The 25,252-nt window shown below is 36.6% G+C and overlaps 1 protein-coding gene across 11 annotated transcripts in view; it reads left to right on the top strand.

The window, feature by feature from the left end:
* EVI5 (ecotropic viral integration site 5) overlaps nucleotides 1–25,252 on the top strand; it is a 236,174-nt gene that overhangs the window by 66,787 nt on the left and 144,135 nt on the right. For 10 of the 11 annotated variants that reach the window (XM_082613396.1, XM_082613394.1, XM_082613391.1 and 7 more), the window contains exons 3-7: nucleotides 16,869–17,058; nucleotides 17,714–17,938; nucleotides 18,760–18,834; nucleotides 22,502–22,627; nucleotides 24,559–24,702. In XM_082613396.1, the coding sequence (XP_082469522.1) occupies nucleotides 16,869–17,058; nucleotides 17,714–17,938; nucleotides 18,760–18,834; nucleotides 22,502–22,627; nucleotides 24,559–24,702 (760 nt within the window). The remainder of the gene's footprint in view (nucleotides 1–16,868; nucleotides 17,059–17,713; nucleotides 17,939–18,759; nucleotides 18,835–22,501; nucleotides 22,628–24,558; nucleotides 24,703–25,252) is intronic. The other variant, XM_082613395.1, reaches the window with a different exon arrangement.

Raw genomic sequence — 25,252 nt, 5'->3', positions numbered from 1 at the left:
TATTCTGGACATTTCATTGGTAGTCTTTTGCGACTAGCTTCTTTTACTTAACATAGTATTTTCTAGGTTTTGAGGAAAATAGATCATTTACATTTAATGTAATTCTTGATATGGTTATGTTTATATTTGTCATCTTGTTTTACTATTCTTTATCTTTTAATTTTTCGGCCTTTTGACTGAATGAAATGTTAATGATTCTGTTTTATCTTTTGTTGATTTATTGGCTATAACTTTTTGTTATTTTGCTGGTTGCTTTGCAGTTCATAGTATACATCCTTAACTAACTTAGCACAGTATGCCTTCAAGAGATCTCATACCATTTTACACGTAGTGTAAGAACTTAGAATAGTACATTTCCATTTCTCCTCTCCAATCCTTTGTGCTAGTTTTATCATGCATTTTGCTTTTGTATATGTTATAAACCCCATACTACAGTATTATTTTTGCTTCAGTAGTCAATTATCTTTGAAATGAGATTGAAATAATAAGAAAAAAATCTTATATTTGCCTACATAGCTTCTATTTCTGGTGCTCTTTGGTTCTTTTTTTTTTTTTTTTTTTTTTTCTTTTTGTGGTACACGGGCCTCTCACTATTATGGCCTCTCCCATTGCGGAGCACAGGCTCCGGACATGCAGGCTCAGCAGCCATGGCTCATGGGCCTATAGTTGCTCTGCGGCATGTGGGATCTTCCTGGACTGGGGCACGAACCCGTGTCCCCTGCATCGGCAGGCGGACTGTCAACCACTGCACCACCAGGGAAGCCCCTTCAAAATTTTTTTGTTCCTTTCTATCCTCCTCCTCAGTGACTCTTAATTACACAAATATTAGGCCACTTGAAGTTGTTCCACAGTTCACTGATACTGTGTTCACTTTCTGGAAAATTTTTATTGCTTTGTATTCAAGTTCTCTATATTATGATCTGCCATGTCTAATTTGCCATTAATCCTATCCAGTGTGTTTTTCCATCTGTCACATTGTTCATCTCTAGAAGGTGGAGCTGAGTGTTGTTTGTATGTCTCTACTTAAGTTTTGAATATACAGGAATATAGTCTTAATAACTTTTAATGGCCTTGTCTGGTAGTTCTAACATTTCTATCAATACCAGTTTGCTTTTGATTAATTGCTTTTTCTTCTGATTGGTTATATTTTTCTGCTTCTTTGCATGCCTGATAATATTTGATTGGATGTCTCACATTGTGAATTTTACCTCACTTGGTTTGGCTGTTTTCCTATAAATATTCTTGAGCTTTGTTCAAGAATGCAGTTAAGTTACTTGGAAAGAATTTGCTCTGGAGTAATGTACAGCCTATGGCTATTACTCCCTCCTACTGAGGCACGACCCTTTGTGTACTTCACCCAGTATGCCTTGAAACAGGTTTTCCAGTCTGGACGGTGGGGACAGATACTATTCCTGGCCCTGTGTGAATGGTGGCCACTGTTAAATCTAATCTTTTCTGGTGGTTTTTTTCTCTAGCTTTGGGTAGTTTCCTTACAAACATGTGCTGATCAGTTCCCAGCTGAATACTTAATGGGTATCCTCTGTCAATCTCTGAAGGTCTTGTTTGTGTACTTCTTACCTCTCTGATACTCTGTTCCTTGGACACTAGCCGCTTTGGTCTCCTCATGCACTCAGCTCTGCTCAGTTGAGAAAGTTCACTAGGTTCTGTTGAATTCTTCCTACGCATGCCAGAATCTGGAAACTCTCTCATGGCAGGTAAGATGGCAGTCAAAGGTCTTACCCCACTTTTCTCCTGAGTTTCAGAAATTGCTGTCCATTGTTGCCTGTTGGCCAAAGTCTTATATATTCTGAATATTAACTCTGCTCAGCTTTAAAAAAATTTATTGCTGAGGTAGTTGTTGAAATTTTTGCTTTCAAATGACCTGTCCTCAGGTTTGGTCCCTTTCTGTTGATATGGAGACAGAAAATAGAGACGTGAAAGAAGTTACCTGGAAATAGAATTTACAAGCTAGAGATTTTGAACCTGGCCCAAATGAACACCTAGAAGAAGACCTAATGTTAGCCCATTCAAACCTGGCAATAGAAATTGTCCCCTTCTGATTATTGTTTCCTAGAAAGTGCTTTTAAAGGGTTTTCTTCGGCTCTCAGCATTTGATGGGTAAGATAGAAAGCTTGGTGTGCCACATGATGATAACTTTATGTGGGTTTTATGTGTGTATTGGTATTAACTTTATGCCCCTTTGCTTATTACATTTGAAAGATTTAGAGCAAAGTCTTTTGGTTGAGGTTTTAGGAGGAGGTAGTTTTCTAGCATAATATGTAGATTGGCAAAGTTTCTTGGGTAAGATGAATTTGGAAGTGGCTCATGAAAGAGCAAAGTGGAGTGTTGGGTTGTGTGAAGGCAGTTATGAGCAAATAGATGCTCACAGAAAACAAAGTGGTGGGGACTCTTAAAGAGAACAAAAGGAGGTGTATGGTGTGGAAAACTTAGTGGAATATAAAACCAGGGCAGGACTGGCAAAGTAAAACACTTATAGATAGTGCTAAAGGATGTAAAGAATTTATAAGTTTTGAATTGGTTCTTACATGGAAAAGTAGTTTGCACAAAAGATAACTTTGGCCCTGAGTTTGTAAATGACCAAAGTTGAATTTATTTTTATGGTTATGATCAATAATTACTGTATAACTAAAATATAGAAAACACCATATAAAAATTGTTGCAAGTGATGTGTGTATAGATGAACTTTTTCTCAAGTAATTCACAATTTATTCCAGAGTACTAGATGTGCTTGGCATATAGGTTAACAATTAAATAATAATTGTTAGAATTGTTTAAAGATGTCTAGAAAAGAGATTTTGACAAGTAAGACTTTGAAGAAGTAAAAGAGGCAGGTTTTCACCCTTTGTTCTTGTGTGGAATTACTCAAAACTTTGTACTTTTTTGAGTTCACATTTTGAGTCTCTCACTCTTTTTAAAAAAATCATTAAAACTCAGAATCCATGGGAAGGATTTATGTGTAGAGAATGGGTAAATGTAGCAATATTTTGTTTTGCCTTAGGAGAACAATCCTGGTGGAAAAACACATCTTTCTGACTTTAATAAAAAATAAAATGACAAACACTAAGATCTAGCTCACCTTCCTCTGTTCTGCTCTAGTACCCCAGCAATGTATTAAGTCCAAGAAAAAATTGCAAGAATAATAAACTAAATTTTCTCTGACCACTTCTGTGGTTTGTAACATAGATATGCAAGTTATGTATCTAAAGTAAAAATTGAGACACTACTGTTACTTCTAACAGGGGAGATGCTTTTATTTAGGATTTCTTCTTCTCTTTTGCAAATGTAGATGAATCTCTTGTGTTGTTTAACCATCTTTGAATGAGAAAGAGTAAAATACTTTGGCAGTATTTTAGAAAATTAAAATTGAAGAAACATGAAAATACCAAATTCTATAAAGAAACTGTTTTTCCTTCCCATAGTTTTACTGCAGTTATCACTTTCTAAAAATCAGTGCATCTGGCAACCCCAGGAAAATGTGAAGAAATGGTTCAATACAATGTCAAAGATCTGTTTGATGAAAGTTAATTATTGATAGCCTTGAAGTTGAAATGGGACAGCTATTTTTTTTTCTGTGTTAAATGTGTTTTTCATTTTCAAAATACAAAGGCTTTGGCTGAGATGAATTTAAGAAGGTAAGGTTCAAGCGTAATAGCAATGCATTTTAATTAAGGAGGGGAATAGTGCTTATTTAAATTTTAAACGGGCCATTATTTTTGTGGTTTAAAAGTTTGACATTGCAACCATGTTTGTTTCCTTTTGCATTCTGTTATTTAGAATCAGATTTTACTTTTTAGCAGATTTTGGGGGGTGAAATATGAGGATGAGGAAATGGTTCTTCTAAACTAAAGTAAATGTATTTTATTTATTTTTTAAAATATGGTAAGCAGGAATCTTTGAAACCTCAATTTATATATCTTTGTATCCTACCAATATCTAAGTCTACACTGTCCAATATGGAAGTCATTAGCCATATGTGACAGTTGAGCTCCTGAAATGTTGCTGGTCTAAATTCTGATGGGCTGTAAGAGTAAAATATACTCTAGATTTTGAAAAGCTGATTTGGGGGGAAAAAATCTCATTAATTAAAAAAATTTTGATTACATACTAAAAATATGTAATATTTTGACTATATTTGATAAATTATTTAAATTAATTGCAACTATTTCTTTATACTTTAAATTTGGCTATTAGGATATTTAAAATTATGTAGGGGCTTGCATTATATTTCTGTTGGACAGTGCTGATCTAGGTGATCTAACTTTTATGTTTATAATTTTACCACCACAGTATTACCTCAGTTTTCCTAAGGATACTCTCTATAACACAGCCATGAACATTTAAGGAAGTAGTAAAAAGCTTCTGAACAAAACATGTATTTTCAAGTCTTTGCGTTAAAAATTCATGTATTTTTAATCATAGGAGAAGCCTTTAGATCTTCACTCGAACTCTTTATTCTTTTTCTTTTCATAGGATTGTTTTAAATTTTTAATCCATTGTCTGATTTCCTGAGGAGTTTGATGATATGATTAATTAAAAGAATTTATTTTACTATTTCTGTTGCAGCTAGCTTAGCTTCAGTCTGCAATGTCTATGCTTTCTGTCTGGAATGTCTGTGTAAAGCAATCAGTAAACCATAAGTTTCTTTTTTTCAATTTTTTAATAAAACATCTTTATTGGATTATAATTGCTTTACAATGGTGTGTTAGTTTCTGCTTTATAACAAAGTGAATCAGCTATACATATACATATATCCCCATATCTCCTCCCTCTTGCATCTCCCTCCCACCCTCCCTATCCCACCCTTCTAGGTGGTCACAAAGCACGGAGCTGATCTCCCTGTGCTATGGGGCTGCTTCCCACTAGCTATCTATTTTACATTTGGTAGTATATATAAGTCCATGCTACTCTCTCACTTAGTCACAGCTTACCCTTCCCCCTACCTGTGTCCTCAAGTCCATTCTCTACATCTACATCTTCATTCCTGTCCTGCCCCTAGGCTCTTCAGAACCTTTTTTTTTTTTTTTTAAGATTCTCTATATATGTGTTAGCATAAGGTATTTATTTTTCTCTGACTTACTTCACTCTGTATGACAGTCTCTAGGTCCATCCACCTCACTAAAAATAACTCAATTTCATTTCTTTTTATGGCTGAGTAATATTCCACTGTATATATGTGCCACATCTTCTTTATCCATTCATCTGTTGATGGACACTTAGGTGGCTTCCATGTCCTGACTATTGTAAATAGAGCTGCAGTGAACAGTGTGGTACATGTCTCTTTTTGAATTATGGTTTTCTCAGGGTTTATGCCCAGTAGTGGGATTGCTGGGTCGCATGGTAGTTCTATTTTTAGTTTTTTAGGGAACCTCCATACTGTTCTCTAGTCCATGAATTTGGTAAAGTAGCAGAATACAAAATTAAGGCACAGAAATCTCTTGCATTCCTATACACTAATGATGAAAATCTGAAAGAGAAATTAAGGAAACACTCCCATTTCCCATTGCAACAAAAAGAGTAAAATACCTAGGAATAAACCTACCTAAGGAGACAAAAGACCTGTATGCAGAAAACTATGAGACACTGATGAAAGAATAAGATGATACAGACAGATGGAGAGATATATCGTGTTCTTGGATTGGAAGAATCAACACTGTGCAAGTGACTAGACTACCCAAAGCAATCTACAGATTCAGTGCAATCCCTATCAAACTACCAATGGCATTTTTTTTTTTTTTTTTTTTTTTTTTTTTTTTTTTTTTTTTTTTTTTTTTTTTGCGGTACGCGGGCTTCTCACTGTTGTGGCCTCTCCCGTTGCGGCGCACAGGCTCCGGACGCGCAGGCTCAGCGGCCATGGCTCACGGGCGCAGCCGCTCCGCGGCATGTGGGATCCTCCCAGACTGGGGCACGAACCCGCGTCCCCTGCATCGGCAGGCGGACTCTCAACCACTTGCGCCACCAGGGAAGCCCCCAATGGCATTTTTCACAGAACTAGAACAAAAAATTTCACAATTTGTATGGAAACACAAAATATCCCAAACAGCCAGAGCAATCTTGAGAAAGAAAAACAGAGCTGAAGGAATCAGGCTCCCAGACTTCAGACTATACTACAAAGCTGCAGTAATTAAGACAGTATGGTACTGGCACAAAAACAGAAATATAGATCAATGGAACAGGATAGAAAGCCCAGAGATAAACCCATGCACATATGGTCACCTTATTTTTGATAAGGGAGGCAAGCATATACAATGGAGAAAAGGCAGCCTCTTCAATAAGTGGTGCTGGGAAAACTGGACAGCTACCTGTAAAAGAATGAAATTAGAACGCTCCCTAAAACCATACACAAAAATAAACTCAAAATGGATTAAAGACCTAAATGTAAGGCCAGACACTATAAAACTCTTAGAGGAAAACATAGAACACTCTATGACATAAATCACCTCCTAGAGAAATGGAAATAAAAACAAAAATAAACAAATGGGACCTAATGAAACTTAAAAGCTTTTGCACAGCAAAGGAGACCATAAACAAGAAAAAAGACAGCCCTCAGAATGTGAGAAAATATTTGCAAATGAAGCAACTGACAAAGGATTAACCTCTAAAATTTACAAGCCTCTCATGCAGCTCAATATCAAAAAAACAAACAATGCAAGCCAAAAATGGGTAGAAGACTTAAATAGACATTTCTCCCAAGAATATATACAGATTGCCAACCATCAGTTTCTGATCAGAATATTTGAGAGGGGGCTGCAAGACTCCTGCATTCCCCTTCTCTGAGATCTCATCTTAAAGAAACAAAAGCCAAAGAAAACCCTTATGCTTTCAGAACTGGAGAGATTCTTGTCGTTTAGGCACCTCCCTCCTGAGTTGTCTCTGAATTGTTTCCTGCGCTAATTCCTTGTCTTTTCTCTTAATTGTCCCTTCTTGTTTCTCTTGTTCTGAGACTTGTATATGTGCTTGATGATGTTGCTGTGAAAGGGTGTGACTCCTGTGAGTCAGACGTGTATTTTGTTGCTATTGATTTGCCTTTCTTTTAGCCAGCAAGCTGCTGTCTTTCTCCGTGCACTTTCATATCCTGTTTGTTTGGTGTAACATTACAAGAGTGTTTGAACCTTATGTTTGAAAAGTTGCTCCCTCTGCAATAAAGTGCCAGTGTATTTAGCTTTCCAAGTGTTTTTCTTGTATAGCAGCTTTCTTCCTTAGCTTTCTTAGATCTTCCCTTAGTTCTTTATAAATTAACTTAGCAGTTTACACATTCCCAAATGGCATGTTGACCTGTCGTTTTTGTATCCTGCTCTCTTATTTCTGGTATCCATAGGAAGGCATTATACTGAGTACAGCAGGATATTCAAAAAGTTTGTCAAATAATTGCCCAATTTCCATTTGTAGACTTTTCAACTTCTGGGCTTCTTATCTATATGGATAAGTCTCACAAGTACTTCTATTCCAAATAACCCAAAAGAGAACCCATTCTTTATCTTCTCCTCCTTTGTATTTTTCATAGTATTGTAGTAAGTAGAGGGTTTTTTTTTCTTTCATGTTTATCAAATATGTCCTGCTATATACATAAGCTACTTTTTTTTTTCATGTACCCATCATTGAAGTGCACAGAGTACCATTTTCCTCAGATAGGTGATCCCTTGGTGAGGTGAAGGTTCACTTCTCAGTAGCAGGAATATGGTGAAGGTAATCTCTCTAAAATAAGACCCAAAGACCCTGATTACTCTCTTTGTTGGCATATTCCCTTGTTCTCACTTTAGTCCCTAGTCCTATCTATTAGGGAACTGGAAATGCTTTCTCTCTGCCAAGTATTCTAAGCTTCTGCAAGCAGACAATCCTAGACTTTTTCCATCCTTGATACTATTTGAAGTCCAACTGATAATTGGCTTTAGCACCTCCACCTCAGATAATGTGGAGCTGTAACCATTTTGAATGTGGCCCTTAGAGCTGGAGGTACAGAGATTTGGAATTGCTTAGCTAGGAGACCGAGGACTATGTATTTATTCTCCAGTCAGTAGAGATTCAACTCTGATGTCGTAGTCTGGCAGCATTCTAGGAGGATGAATAAATTTGGGCCTCTGAATTATTGTATAGCAGCAGGCCACACATACCTATGGGGAATGCCTTTGATTATAGCATACAGTATTCCTACCAGGCCAGTATTCTTTTCCTTAATTTGATAAATTTCTTCTTATTAGTCATAAGGAAATTATGATGGGGTGGGAAGGTAGTTTCCTTTTATTTATTTATTTTTTTAATTACAGTAAATCCATGCAAGGCAGTGAACCCATGTGCTCTGGGAAGAGGAAGATAACTGAATAAGTTTTGAACAGACTTCTCACTAGCCCATGGATCATGAGTAATGTTGTATTACCACTTTCTCAATTGCCAGGCTAAAGTCTTTGGAAACATTTTCAGGCAGTGTGCCTCTACTACCGTGTCAAGAGTATTTTAATTCAATTTAAACTAGGTGGCAACCTGTCTAGGAGTCTTCCTGAGGTTTTTTTTTTTTTTTTTTTTTTTTTTTTTTTTAATCACTGCTTTTAGGAAAAAGAAATAAAAGTATATGATTCTAATTACACATTCTGTAAGGTCTACCTATTCTTAATTAGTATGTAAATTCTTCTCCTGCATACCATGACTAAGTAGCTAGTGGGGAGAGACTTGATAGTATCAATTCAAGTGTTACTTCTTTTGGAAAATGTTAACGTTTTCTCAGAAGGATTTCATTGTATCCATAGCACTGGAAAAAAATTATAAAGTTTTTCCTTAGAAAATTCTAAATTTTGATAGAGTGACCAACAAATTTGAAAAAAGAGAAAGGAAGTAGTATTCATACTTACCTTTCTTTATGAAATAGATACACTTAATATATCAAAAACAGTTACTGTTTTTTTGTGATAGTAATAGTCACGGTTTTTAAAACAATTCTGAAGGGCTTCTAGTAATAAAAAGCAGTAGTTTCTCACCTAATTCTCACTACCCCTAATGTCATTAACCAGAGACAGTATTTTTAATACATTTTTATAAAGTTGATGTATAATTTGCAACAGAGAAATGCACAATTCTTAAGTGTACAGTTAGAGCTTTGATAGATGTATACACCTGTGTATAACCCACAGGCCATTAACAGGGAGACAATTTCTGTCATCTTAGAATATTCATTGGTGCCCTTTTTAGCAACCCCACCACCTGAAACTTTTCATCTGATTTTTATTGCCATGGATATATTTCGTTCTTTTTTCGATATAACAGCATTTGGGGGCTATAATTCATATACTGCAGTTCACATATATGAAGTGTACAATTGAGTGTTTTTTCATATATTCACAGAGTTGTGCAACCAGTCACCACAACCAATTTTAGAACATTTTCATCACCCCCAGAAGAAACTTTGTATCCATTAGCAGCCACTGCCCATTCCTCCTTGTTCCCCTTACTCCCACTCCAGCCCTCGGCAACATCTAATCTACTTTCTGAATTCTAGCTATTTCCTATAAATGGAATCATACAATATGTTTCCTTTTGTGACTGGTTCTTTCACTTAGCATAGTGTTTTCAAGGTTCATCCATGTTGTAACATGTATCACTACTTCATTTATTTTCAAGACTGAATGATATTACACCTTATGGATATACCAGTGTTTTTATTCATTCAGCACTTGATGGACATTTGAATTGTTTCCACTTTTTGGCTATTATGAATAATGCTGCCATGAAAATTAGTTGTATAAGTTTTGTATGGACATAGATTTTCATTTCTCTTGAATATATACCTAAGAGTGGAATGGCTGACTCGTATGGTAATTCTATGTTTAACCATTTAAGGAATTGCCAGACTATTTCCCGAAGTGGTTTTAACCACTTTATATTCCCATCAGTAGTGTCTGAGGGTTCCTGTGTCTCCATATCTTCACCAACACTTATTATTTGTCCTTTCGATTATAGCCACACTAGTGGTTGTGAAGTGGTGTGTTGCTATGGTTTTGATTGACATTTCCCTAATCATTAGTGATGTTGAGCATCTTTTTATGTGTTTATTGGCCATTTCTATATCTTTGGAGAATCGTCTATTCTTACTCTGTGCCCGTTTTATTTATTTTTTATTTTTTTTAATGATTGCTTTATTTTTTTTAATTAATAAATTTTTGCCTGCCTTGAGTCTTCGTTGCTGCGCACAGGCTTTCTCTAGTTGCGGCAAGCGGCGGCTACTCTTTGTTGTGGAGCATGGGCTCTATGTTCATGGGCTTCGGTAGTTGTGGCACATAGGCTCAGTAGTTGTGGCTCGCGGGCTCTAGAGCTCAGGCTCAGTAGTTGTGGTGCACGGGCTTAGTTGCTCCGCGGCATGTGGGATCTTCCAGGGCTCGAACCCGTGGCCCCTGCACTGGCAGGTGGATTCTCAACCACTGTGCTACCAGGGAAGTCCCTGTACCCATTTATAAATTGGTTTGTTTGTCTTTTTCTTATTGAGTTGTAAGAGTTATTTATGTATTCTAGATACAAGACTCATGGGTTACAAATATTTTTCCCATTCTGTGGGTTTTCTTTTCACTTTCTTTTTATTTTATTTATTTTTTATTATTTTTTCATTTTTTAAATTATTTATTTATTTTTATTTATTTATTAGTTTTGGCTGTGTTGGGTCTTCGTTGCTGCGCATGGGCTTTCTCTAGTTGCGGCGAGTGGGGGCTACTCTTTGTTGCGGTGTGCGGACTTCTCATTGCAGTGGCTTCTCTAGTTGCAGTGCATGGGCTATAGGCACGTGGGCTTCAATAGCTGCAGCGCGTGGGCTCAGTAGTTGTGGCTTATGGGCTCTAGAGCGCAGGCTCAGCAGTTGTGGCGCACAGGCTTAGTCACTCCACAACATGTGGGATCCTCCCAGACCAGGGCTCAAACCTGTGTCCCCTGCATTCGCAGGTGGATTCTTAACCAATGCACCATCAGGGAAGTCCCTGTTTTCACTTCCTTGATGGCATCCAGTGAGGTACAAAACATTTAAAACTTTGGTGAGTCCAATTTATATATATTCTTTATTGTTACTTATGCTTTTGGTGTCATGTTTAGGAAGGCTTTTCTTCTACAATATGTGAAGACTTGTTCTTGCACTTCTTATAAGTGGAATCATATAGCATGTATTTGTCTGCATCAGGCTTCTTTCACCTAATGTTTATAAGATTCATGTATGTATCAAAGTTTGTTTCTTTTTATTGCTGAATAGTGTTGCAGTGAATGAATATATCACAATTTGATTATTTTTCTGAATACTGGGGTTGTTTCTGGGCTTTGGCTATTATGAATAAAGCTCTTCTGAATGTTCAATTGCAAGTCTTTTTCTGGATGTAGGTTTTCATTTCTCTTGCTGTGTCATATAAAAATATGTTTAACTTTGTAAAGAATTGCCAAAAAAATCTGAAAGTGAAATCAAGAAAGCACTCCCATTTACCATTGCAACAAAAAGAATAAAATATCTAGGAATAAACCTACCTAAGGAGACAAAAGACCTGTATGCAGAAAATTATAAGACACTGATGAAAGAAATTAAAGATGATACAAATAGATGGAGAGATATACCATGTTCTTGGATAGGAAGAATCAACATTGTGAAAATGACCCTACTACCCTAAGCAATCTACAGATTCAGTGCAATCCCTATCAAACTACCACTGGCATTTTTCACAGAACTAGAACAAAAAATTCCACAATTTGTATGGAAACACAAAAGACCCCGAATAGCCAAAGCAATCTTGAGAACAAAAAACAGAGCTGGAGGAACCAGGCTCCCTGACTTCAGACTTACTACAAAGCTACAGTAATCAAGACAGTATGGTACTGGCATAAAAACAGAAATATAGATCAGTGGAACAGGATAGAAAGCCCAGAGATAAACCCACGCACATATGGTCATCTTATCTTTTTTTTTTTTTGCGGTACACGGACTTCTCACTGTTGTGGCCTCTCCCGCTGTGGAGCACAGGCTCCAGACACGCAGGCTCAGCGGCCATGGCTCACGGGCCTAGCTGCTCCGTGGCATGTGGGATCTTCCCGGACCTGGGCACGAACCTTTGTCCCCTGCATCGGCAGGCGGACTCTCAACCACTGCGCCACCAGGGAAGCCCTGGTCACCTTATCTTTGATAAAGGAGGCAGGAATGTACAGTGGAGAAAGGACAGCCTCTTCAATAAGTGGTGCTGGGAAAACTGGACAGTTACCTGTAAAAGTTTGAGATTAGAACACTCCCTAACACCATACACAAAAATAAACTCAAAATGGATTAAAGACCTAAATGTAAGGCCAGACACTATAAAACTCTTAGAGGAAAACATAGGAAGAACACTCTATGACATAAATCACAGCAAGATCCTTTTTGACCCACCTCCTAGAGAAATGGAAATAAAAACAAAAATAAACAAATGGGACCTAATGAAACTTCAAAGCCTTTGCACAGCAAAGGAAACCATAAACAAGACCAAAAGACAGCCCTGAGCATGGGAGAATATATTTGCAAATGAAGCAACTGACAAAGGATTAATCTCCAAAATTTACAAGCAGCTCATGCAGCTCAATAACAAAAAAACAAACAACCCAATCCAAAAATGGGCAGAAGACCTAAATAGATATTTCTCCAAAGAAGATATACAGACTGCCAACAAACACATGAAAGAATGCTCAACATCATTAATCATTAGAGAAATGCAAATCAAAACAATGAGGTATCACCCCACACCAATCAGAATGGCCATCATCAAAAAATCTAGAAACAATAAATGCTGGAGAGGGTGTGGAGAAAAGGGAACACTCTTGCACTGCTGGTGGGAATGTGAATTGGTACAGCCACCATGGAGAACAGTATGGAGGTTCCTTAAAAAGCTACAAATAGAACTACCATATGACCCAGCAATCCCGCTACTGGGCATATACCCTGAGAAAACCATAATTCAAAAAAAGTCATGTAGCAAAATGTTCATTGCAGCTCTATTTACAATAGCCAGAAGATGGAAACAACCTAAGTGTCCATCATCAGATGAATGGATAAAGAAGATGTGGCACATATATACAATGGAATATTACTCAGCCATAAAAAGAAACGAAATTGAGTTATTTATAGTGAGGTGTATGGACCTAGAGACTGTCATACAGAGTGAAGTAAGTCAGAAAGAGAAAGACAAATACCATATGCTAACACATATATATGGAATCTAAGGGAAAAAAATGTCATGAAGAACCTAGGGGTAAGACAGGAATAAAGACACAGACCTACTAGAGAATGGACTTGAGGATATGGGGAGGGGGAAGGGTAAGCTGTGACAAAGTGAGAGAGTGGCATGGACATATATACACTACCAAATGTAAAATAGATAGCTAGTGGGAAGAAGCTGCATAGCACAGGGAGATCAGCTCGGTGGTTTGTGACCACCTAGAGGGGTGGGATAGGGAGGGTGGGAGGGAGGGAGACGCAAGAGGGCAGAGATATGGGAACATATGTATATGTATAACTGATTCACTTTGTTATAAAGCAGAAACTAACACACCATTGTAAAGCAATTATACTCCAATAAAGATGTAAAAAAAAAAAAAAAAAGAATTGCCAAACAGTTCTTCAATGTGGTTGAACTCTTACATACTCCTGACATGGTTATATGAAAGTCACAACTGCTCCCATCTTTAGCCACACTTGGTATGACCAATCTGTAGAATTGTAGCCATTCTAATGTGTACATAGTGTGGTTTTAACCTGGGTTTCCCTGGTGACTAAGGATGTTGAATGTTTTTCAGTTGCTTATTGACCACTTGACTGTTTTGTTTTGGAAAGTGTCAGTTTAAGTCTCTTACTCATTTTTAAAAAGATGTGTTGTTTGCCTTCTTAATTATCAATTTTAAGTGTTCTTCATGTACTCTGGATACCAATCTTTTGTTATATGCATATGTTGAGGATTTTTTTTTCAGTTTGTGACATACATTTTCATTTTCTTAAAACAGAGCTTTTTAAGTTTGAAGTCCAGTTTAGTATTTCTTAAATCAGTTTTTTCCTTTATTGTTAGTGTATCCTTGTGTCCTGTTAACAAATTTTGCCTATTCCAAGGTTGTGAAGACTTTTTCCTGTTTTCTTCTAAGAGTTATATAGTTTTAGGTTTTATATTCAGGTCTATTGTCCATTTTGAGTCATTTTTTTAATATGTGAATTAAGGCAGAGACAATATAATGTAATTTCTTTACTTGGAATATTTCATTTGTAAATGTTTTTCACAGTTTTGTATATTTGCTTATGTTACTTATTTCATTGTCCTCTGAAGGTGAACTGCTTAACACTTTTGTCTAATCTGCTCATGAATTCTTGGCTTTCCTGCTTATACTTAAAGTTACAATGTGGGGATCTCTGAGACCCTTCTGACTCTTAAAAAAAAAAGAAAAGAAAACTTCTATTTGGGTACTTTTTCATCTATACTTTCATTATATCTCAAATTTATGTTTAGCTTAGGAAATACTATTATTTTCTTTTTAACTGCATGTCTCTTTGTTTTGTTTTGTTTTTTTTTTTGTGGTATGCGGGCCTCTCACTGTTGTGGCCTCTCCCGTTGCGGAGCACAGGCTCCAGACGCGCAGGCCCAGCGGCCATGGCTCACGGGCCCAGCCGCTCCGCGGCATATGGGATCCTCCCAGACCGGGGCACGAACCCGTATCCCCTGCATCGGCAGGCGGACTCTCAACCACTGCGCCACCAGGGAGGCCCCATGTCTCTTTGTTAATGGTAGTGGTGCAATTTAATTATTTGGCATATAGCAAGCATTCAGTGAATAAGTGAAATGAAGAACTTAGGTTCAGGTTATTTCTGTAAAGTTTGTTTCTGTATTCCATTTATAATTCTTAAGGTTTAGAGTCATACATAAAATTACTTATATACATACACTAATTTTTTCATAAGATATATTATGGACTTACTAAAATAACATGGAAAAATAGTATTTAAAGCAAAACATTATCATTAATTAGTTTTTTCTTTTTTATACAAATTTATTTTATTTATTTATTTTTGGCTGCATTGGGTCTTCGTTGCTGCATGCGGGCTTTCTCTAGTTGCGGCGAGCGGGGGCTACTCTTCCTTGTGGTGGGCGGGCTTCTCTTTGTGGTGGCTTCTCTTGTTGCGGAGCATGGGCTCTAGGCGTGCGGGCTTCAGTAGTTGTGGCTTGCGTGCTTTAGAGCGCAGGCTCAGTAGTTGTGGAGCATGGGTTTAATTTCTTCGCAGCATGCGGGATCTTCCCGGACCAGGGCTCAAACCCATGTCCCCTGCATTGGCAGGCGGATTCTTAACCACTGCACCATCAGGGAAGTCCTAATTAGTTTTTTCTGATAAAGAATATTTATAGCAAAGAGTTGACCCTGAATTTGGCTGTTTTGTAAGTTTTTCTGTTCCTAGGAATATTTGGGACATTTTATTTAATTTATTGTTGCCATAAAAATGTATTAAATTATCCCATGAATAAGGATAGAATGAGTACAGTTTATATTACTGTGTTATTGGATATGACTATCTGGTATTTGACGGTATTTTTTAATATGAGGATTTTGATTTTATTTCAATTCAGTCAGTGTTCAGTGTACTTTGTATTGAGCTAAATACAAAGATGATATGAAGGGATATAAAGATGAGCAAGATATAAATCTGGCTCACAAAGGGTGTTTTTATAATCTAGGTATAATTTGACTCATATGTTTCTTTTCTTAATTAGTTTTTATATATCATAAATTAGTATTGGGAGCATTTCTCGTCTAAGCAGATTATTTTCTGAAGGAGTTACTGGAAGTAAATAGTAGCCATGTCAAATACCCAAACAGATGTTTTAATAATCTATTGAATGACATATAATTTACATCTTTATAATGATAGAGCCACATTTTTCCAGCCTTTTTTTTTAATAGCCTGTGTACATGTGAAAGAAATAATGGATTTGATGTTGTAATGAGTCATGGACTGGATCTCTGAAATTATCTTAACCCATCATTCTACAGATAAGGAAGAGGCCTTAAACAGGGCCTTAAGAGTAAAGACGTTTCAGTTTAAAAGCTCAAGTCCAATAATAAGTGACAGCTGTTAGTTGGCCTGAGTTTTTGGGAGATAGTAGGGATTATGGAGAGTTAGTGGATTAAAGTCCTTTCTCATTTAAAGGGAGAAGCTCCTATTCTGCTACATCCTGTTGTTTCTGTTTAGGAATGTGGGCCTAGTTTTGCCCTATCTTTTTATTTTTCAAGAAAATCCAGAATTGTAAATAAATATAAATATCTGTGTATATAAACAGATAAATGAAATCTCCTCATTTTAGTTTTAGTAATAATTCATTTTTTTACTCAAACATTGCATGGGCCAAACAAAACACTTTTTGTTTGGGCAGGTTAGTTATGCTTCGGTAAAAGCAAAATGAAAAAAGACTAGGGATTTGATTAATTTGTGTGTCTGCCTTACTTTTTTAGCCCTAGACACATTGTAAACATGATAGGGTTAGTTCTTCCATAGAATTGGTTATACCTCTTCCAAGTAGTTTTTTTTTTTTCCTGAAGCCCTCCCAATCACTTTTCTCACCAGAAGATTTCTTTTAATTTGAATGTTTAGTGGTGATGAAGGGAAATTATGAGGGGACTAATAGTAAAATATTTAACATAATTTACTATTTCAAATTTTGAAATTGCTATGCTTAGTAGAAAAAATACAGCAGTTAATTTTATAGATGCCGACCAAATATTATTGAAATTATATATATTTTAAAACCATGGCTAAATTGCAGTAGTGAAGCTCTTAAGTATCATCATGTCATCTAGTGTCACAGTGAGATGTTGAGCAATTTTTAATTATGTTTTAGATTGTTAGAAACAGATAGTAAATCTTTAAGATCTGTAAATGGATCAAGAAGAAACAGTGGCTCCTCCCTTGTATCAAGTTCATCAGCCTCCAGCAACCTCAGTCACCTTGAAGAAGACTCTTGGATTCTTTGGGGAAGAATTGTTAATGAATGGGAAGATGTGCGCAAAAAGAAGGAAAAGCAAGTTAAGGTATTCATATTCTTTGCTTAAGTCCTTCCTCTTATCCCAAAGGGCATGAGGCATCAATTAATAGAGGATTAAAAAAAATCAGATTCTAGTACTTCCCAAGTGCTATGATGAAGAGGTCTGCTTTATATATTTGTGCCCATAGAAGTTTTGGTTTGTAACTATCAATTGTTATAGAGGTCTCCTAATTGTAGAAATATATATATAGCTGAAAATTATTTTAGATATTAAATTCTCTTATTTTATAGATTCAGAAATGGAAGATGTGACATCCTACATCCTTCAGTTACCAGTATTTTACTTTTTTTATTTTAAAACATAAAACAACCCTTTGAAAGATGATGGTTACAGTGCCATCATCCACAGCTCTGCAGATTATCAGGTCCTTGATGCCTTTAGAAGCCATACTCTGAGTGAAATGACAAGAATTTATCCATGGCATTGTTGTCCCTCTGATCAGAACAGAATATACCCGTATCTTAGCCAAATCTTAGCCTTGGTTAAAAAGTTCCCTAGTCTTATTATAAAAGTAGTTGTGAATTATAAATTTGAGAAAGTCATTTACTCTACTCCAACCTCCAATAAGTCTTCTTTGGCTTTCAAGGTAGGAAGTCTAAATAAGTCACTTAAACATTTTTATTTTTATTTTTATTTGTAGGAACTTGTTCGTAAAGGGATACCCCATCATTTTAGAGCAATAGTTTGGCAACTTTTGTGCAGTGCACAAAGTATGCCAATTAAGGATCAGTATTCAGAACTCCTGAAAATGACCTCACCTTGTGAAAAACTGATCCGAAGGGACATTGCTAGAACTTATCCTGAACACAATTTTTTTAAGGAAAAAGATAGTCTTGGACAGGAGGTTTTGTTTAATGTAATGAAGGTAAGTTTGATTTATTCATTTTTTGAGATGAAATGAATTCTCAGGAGGCTGAAATTAAACATTTCTCATAATGAAGTATGAACTCACCCCAGTAATCAGTTGCTTTGTCAATAAATTTGACTTTAGCATAATTTTGGCTTTAATTCTGACGCTAGATTATTGTCTAGTTTGGAGAACTCTTAGAAAATTCCTCACATTGCTTGGTATTACTTGACTGAAATCAAATAACCTATAAATCACTATACATACCATAGAGAAGATCTTCCATGAGAATGAATAATTCACCTTCTATGAGTTTCACAATCTGGGAGCAAATTTTTTGCTTGCTGTGGCCAGCATTGCTAAGAGCTCTTAGCCCTTAAAAGTGTGTGCCATTGTAATTTTTTCTCCAGTGTTGCCTTTTCCCTTTGCATAATTCCTTTTCCTTCTAGCTACCTCCGTGGAATATTGATTTCTTATTAAATCATTTCAGTTTTGTCAGTGCTTTACCTTCATTCTACTCTAGTTTTGATCTTTGTCACATATATATTTTTAATGATTTTTAAGCTTTGTCATTTTCCTGAGTATAAATTCCTTTATTTTCTTGTCCTTAGGAGTTGTCAGTTCCTAACTGGGAAATCATCAAAATAAAATTTTATGTAATAAATCATTTGCTTTTAAAATACTTACAGGATAGGATAACATCTACAACAAAGCAAGCAAGAGCTTCTCTAAAAAATAAATGGTCTTTAATCCACCTTCTTACTGTCTTTAGGCTTTTAGAGAAGGAAGGTATGATATATCATGTTAAAGTATTTTGAACAACATTTTTTACTTTTTAGGCATATTCTTTAGTGGATCGTGAGGTTGGTTATTGTCAAGGAAGTGCTTTTATAGTTGGATTGTTGCTTATGCAGGTAAGTTAGTATAAGTATTAAATGTCCAATTAAGTTCTTTATTAAAGTTGGAGAACTTAAATATCATCCGTGTTTTAGTAAGTGGATATTGGGTACTTCCCCCTAAACATAGTCTAAATAGGAACATTTAGTTTGCATTTTAAAATATTAAAAGTGTTGAAAATAGCATACAATAGATATCCTGCCATTAAATCAAATTTCACCTTATCTACATTTGGACCATAATATTCTCTAAAGCCTGTATCTAGTTTTAAATCTTAACTTATATGTCAATATTTAATGAAGAATAATCTTTTCCCAGCCAAGGAGGACTGATTAAAGTGTTGGTATGAAAATCTTATTTATGGAACTTCCCTGGCGGGTTCTATCGCTGGTTGGGGAACTAAGATCACACATGCCATGTGGCGCAGCCACAAAAAAAAAAAAGAAAGAAAGAAAGAAAAGAAAAGAAAATCTTACTTATGATGTGCAATGTCTTTGGAAATTTATACAGTAATTTTATTTATCACAGAGCTGAGGGCTTGTTATGCCTGTTTTACTATAGGCTCTAAAATAGAGGTACTCAGTCACTTTTACTGCCCTGGAGATATAACATGTATTTCCATTGGCAGTGACTTACTTTGGGTGGGGTGTTTTCAGAAGTCAAGGACAGGGACAATCAGTCATAACTTTGAAGGGAAATAGCATTTGTGTTACCTCTCCAGCCTTATCGAAATTAAAAAAAAAAGTCTATCATACTCTATATTTAGTCTTAGACTAAAATATGATCTGAAAAGAAACCTTGGAGATAACTTCATTTGAGTCATGTAGGCTTGTTTTTGCAACTCATTTCTGCACTGAGTTCAGAACTCAGTGATTCTTATTAACTCAGTGTCAGAGAGAAAGTAGGTAGCAACACATTGCTGTAAGACTCAAGTGTGCAGATTTCTTTATAATAAAGGGAATGACTGTAAAACAACTGGGTGATTGTTCTTCATGTTTATATTTTACTTGGTGTCACACTTTTTCATTTTGTGACTATCCTTTCAATCTTTTTGAGAGGGACCCAGTGATAGTATTTTTTTTTACCTCCTTTTGGTCTTTTATTCAATCATTTCAACTTATTTTTTAAAATATCACCATTTTTAAAACCTTCTCCCAATTTCTATATCAGTGCTATTGTGGAGGAGAGAGGGAATGAATTATTTGATATGTTCAGAGGAGAAGAAGTTCTTAGAAGGCAAAAAAGGGAGATAAATTGACTCATTCTCACTGTGACTGGAGTTGAGGGGTGGAGGGAGAAGTGGAAAGCGGAAGGTAGTTGTGGGAGATGAGTTTGGAGAAGTAGTAAGGGGCCACATCATGTAGAACCTTGTAAGCATTTTGATTTTTACTGAGGATATGGGGAGGCACTAGAGTTTTTTGAGCAGTGGAGTGATGTGACCTGATTCATACTTTAAAAGTATCACTCTGGGATTTGAACCACAGGTAGTGTGGCCCTAGAGCCTGCATTTAGTAACTACCTGCCAGGATCATTGGAGGAAAGGAGTCAAAGATCTGCTAGGCCAGGGAATTAATCCTCATGAAAATGAGTGGAGTTTAGGGTTGGGGGTTGATCCAGAGGTTTGTAGATGCTGCAAAAAAGAGGAGTAAAGGGTAATATCTGCTGGTATATGTTTCAGAGAGAAGGGGCAGTTAATGCAATGGCAATGAGGCACTGAGGTCCAAGGAGGGACATAAACCTCTCTACCCCAGGCCTCTTCCAGTGCTCTGGGAGAGAAAACAGTCACCTCAGGAGAGAGCCAGGTTTCAGTGTTGAACTATTCTTCGGGGGAATCAGGTTTCACTTAGGGAAAGACAGTGAAAGAACATTTGGTAAACAGATTGAGGGTATAGGTAGGATATTTTGTTGATGGCGTATTATCAGTTTCAGAAAGTACTGTGGAAATGTTTCGGGAATATTGGAAATGGGGTTAAATGATGGGAGCAATAGAACCAAGCACATGGGATGAGAGTTCTGGGAGGTATGGTTTCTTGTAGTAACTGATATAAAAATCAGTGGGGCTATAAACCCTGACAGGATTAATAAGGATGGTCTCCAAGGCAAAATTGTGGCTATGTGTCTTGGGAGGAAAGAAGGAAGTATGGGTTTTGCCAAGAATAACTCTTGGCTCCTGTCCATGACTGTGTCAAGGCCAGGAAAAGTGTATTGTTAATAAAAGTAGTCTTCAGTAAGAAGAGTGCCTAGAGACCCTTTGAGGGTCTTTTGAAACACACTGGTATAATGTGAGTGAATGAACATTAGAAAATTTTATTTTAAGAAAAGCCACATGGGAATTCCCTGGCCGTCCAGTGGTTAGGACTCCACGCTTCCACTGCAGGGGGCATGGGTTCCATCCCTGGTTGGGGAACTAAGATCCCCGCATGCCGTGTGGCAGGCCAAAAAAAAAAAAAAAAAAAAAACCCACAAAATAATTTGTATAAGTGTTATGTGCCTGCATATTCTTATTAAAGAGCTTTTACATTCATTATCCTAGTTGATATGATTATCTAGGGAGTTACACATAAAATGTGAAATTGAAACCTTTAAAACTCTAATTACAGGTTTTTTTAAAACTTATTTTACAAGTTCTTTTAACACTTATGCCATATTGTTTCTGCTTGGAACCCTTGAAAGGCTTCCTATCTCACTTAATGTAAAAGTCCACATCCTTACAGTGGCTTCTAAAATCCTATGTAATTTGTTCCCTTTATTTCTCCTCCATAACCATACTTTCATTTGTAACATTACTACTAATTTAGTAGTCCCCTATTCATTGTTCCTTGAGCATGCCAATTATGATTCCATTTCAAGACCTTTGTATTATTTTCCCAGAACTGTTCTTTCCTCAGTTGTTCCCTTACTTCAGTATTTTGCTCAAATGTTACCTTATCAAGAGACTTTCCCTGACCTATCTATATATAAATAGCAGTGTAGCTCCCCGGGATTCCCTGTTGCTCTACTTTGTTTTATTTCCATAGCACTTCTCACCATCTGACATATATGTTAATTGATTTATTCCATGTATTATCTGTCTCCCCCAAGTAGAAGGTTCAGTCTCCTTGAGGGTAGATACTGTTTATTTTGTTCACTGGTATATACTCAGAGAGAGAGAGAAGTATCTGGCTTTAAATGAATATTTGTTGGTTGAATTGATGAGTTAGGCAAGTGAGGCAGCTGGTCTCAGAGGCTGTAAGATTTGTCTAACTTCTCATTGTCGGTGATAGAATGGGAAATTAGAAGCTTCTGATTTCTAGTGCATTGCTCTTAATATTGTACCACATGGCACTCAGGATTGACATATATACACTACCATGTGTAAAATAGATGGTGGGTACATGCTATAATGCACAGGAAGCTAGGATGGGTGCTCTGTGACAACCTGGATGGGTGGATGGAGGGGGATGGGTGGGAGGGAGGTCCAAGAGGGAGGGGATATATATATACATATAGCTGATTCACTTCATTGTACAGAAACTAATACAACATTGCAAAGCAATTATGCTCCAGTAAAAGAAAAAGTTAGTGACAATAAAAACCAAAATAACAACATTGTTTATAGTTGGATGGGTACTTAGTTTAAATATGTTTAGCTTATTTGCGTATCACAGAACATTAACCTATGTTGCTTTTTTCCTCCTAATGCAGATGCCAGAAGAAGAAGCTTTCTGTGTATTTGTTAAATTAATGCAAGATTATAGACTTCGTGAACTTTTTAAACCAAGTATGGCAGAATTAGGCCTTTGTATGTACCAGTTTGAATGCATGATACAGGTAAAAGTGTGGTGTTAACCAAAAACATATTGCCTTTATATTTTTTGTCATCTTGGTTTGAGTGACAACTAAGCAAATTTAATGTTAAAAGCATTAAAGCAATTGAAAAACAACCAGTGTTTCAATCACATCATCATTTGTTGTTCGGTTAATCCACAGTTTAGACCTACTTCCCAGTTAGGCGCTGTCTGCAGGTAGATCACAGTCTGGAACTTGACTAGTTTTTATATTCAGATCTTAAGCATTTGTGCCAAATATAGTATATCATAACCTAGATGCATGAATTTCTTTATTATGCCATATTGTATCCTATTATTTTACGTAGACTTTGCTGTCTTACAGAAGCCCATGACATTTGGACACTGACATCAATTCATTTCCTTGGAGACTATCTCTTTTATCTCTTTCAGTCCTCTCCCCTGCCTTTCCCTTTTCATCACTTTTTTTGCTAGCCTGTAATCTTTTTTTTTTTTTTTTTTTTTTTTTTTTTTTTTTTTCTTTTTGCGGTATGCGGGCCTCTCACTGCTGTGGCCTCTCCCGTCGCGGGGCACAGGCTCCGGACGCGCAGGCCCAGCGGCCATGGCTCACGGGCCCAGCCGCTCCGCGGCATATGGGATCCTCCCAGACCGGGGCACGAACCCGTATCCCCTGCATCGGCAGGCGGACTCTCAACCACTGCGCCACCAGGGAGGCCCGCCTGTAATCTTTTTAAAAAAATATTGTTTCTATCCTTTTGTGTTACTAGTTTAAGAGTCAGAGTCTTAGTGACTGTGTGAGGGTGAAGAGGAGGAAGAGAGGAATCAAAACCAAGTAAAAAATACCTTTGAAGTATTTCATCTTTCTGGATTTAATTTTATATTTATATATATAAATAAATTTACTATTTTGTCCTGTAATGTAATGGTGGAAATATTCTTCATTTACTTAAATTTCAATTAGGTAAGCAGAATTTAAGAATATAGGTTAATCATTCAGCTGGCATAAGAGCCATTTTCACAAATCTACTTTTCCCTGGCAGCCTTACCCACAGCAATTTTAAAATCCTCTATCTTTTCTGTGTGTGATGAGATGAAGGGGATATACAAAATGTTTTTACGTTTTAAAGTAAAAGACAAAGTAGGTCTTGATGATTCTTAATTTTCTTTTTTTTTGAACGAGTAAGCTTATTTTTATCACCCTTAAACTCCCTTGGTTTATTTTCAGTTAATGTGTCATTTATGTTTTGAATTACTAGAGTGTTGAAGTATCTGTATTTTGGGTGAGAAAGTAGGAAGCTTAGGATAGGTGACCAATGGTAGATAGCACCTGAAAGTATTTGAAGATAACATTTCTTTCCCTTAAAAAAATTTTTTGGGGCTTCCCTGGTGGCACAGTGGTTGAGAGTCTGCCTGCCGATGCAGGGGACACGGGTTCGTGCCCCGGTGTGGGAAGATCCCACATGCCGCAGAGCGGCTGGGCCCGTGAGCCATGGCCGCTGGGCCTGCGCGTCTGGAGCCTGTGCTCCGCAACGGGAGAGGCCACAACAGTGAGAGGCCCATGTACCACAAATAAAAATAATAATAATAAAAAATTTTTGGAAATGTTATAGTTTGTAGAAAAGTATAGAAAATATCAGATACCCATGTACCCACAAATAAGACTAAAGAAATATAAAATTTTTACTTATTTATTGTAATTTTTCTTTTTATTAATAAATCATTAAAAAGTTCCAACTTTTTAAGTTCCAACTCCACATCCTTTTTCCCTTCTTTCTTTTCCAGACAATAACCACTATCCAGAATGTGTCAATTTCTGCCTCTTAACTCTTCCATATGATGCCTAAATTTTATGTTTGTGTTTGCTATCGGCTACTTTAGTATGTATACAATGGTCTGGCTTAAAATACTCAGTTTTACCATGTTTTAACTAAGAAATTCTTTTCATCTCTTTAGGAGCATCTTCCAGAGCTCTTTGTGCATTTTCAGTCTCAGAGTTTTCATACCTCAATGTATGCATCATCTTGGTTTCTGACTATCTTCCTTACGACTTTTCCACTACCAATTGCAACAAGGATATTTGATATCTTTATGTCTGAGGTGAGTTAATGGGCAGACTGAGCAAAGGAATCATTGGGTTAATGAGAGCCGGGCAATGAGGCGAATGATAAAGGAGACCCATGTGTTCCATGCTAAACTGCTTACCTGGATAATCTCATTTAATCCTTTAACAACCCTATCAGTACTATTCATCTCCCCATTTGATAGATGAGAGATGAGAGATTAGGAAGCCGATATTTAGAGAAAGATTAAGTAGCTCATCTATGGACACATAAGTGGTATAGTAACCAGGATTCAGATATAGGCATTCAAAATCTGGAGCCCACACTCTTAATCAGACCTCTGTTTCACCTCCTTTTTGATTTAGTGAGAATTAGTGAGGGGTAAAATCTACCTTACAATCAACATTGTTGCAATGCATCTGTTACCCAAAGAGGAAGAAGTAATGAGTATAATTAAGTTTCTTCTATCCCATGAACACCTTGCAGGCAGTCCTTTTAATTTTCAGTGATATGTAGTAGTGATCCTTTGTCTTGTATATTTTGAGTGAGAAGGTAGGAAGGTAAGGATAGGTGATCAGTGATAGAGA

This window comes from Mesoplodon mirus (assembly GCF_964341445.2).
Source record: "Mesoplodon mirus genome assembly, chromosome: 3".
Lineage (NCBI taxonomy): Eukaryota > Metazoa > Chordata > Mammalia > Artiodactyla > Ziphiidae > Mesoplodon > Mesoplodon mirus.
The sequence above is the reverse complement of the archived record's forward strand: the minus strand, read 5'-3'. Positions and strand labels throughout refer to the sequence as shown.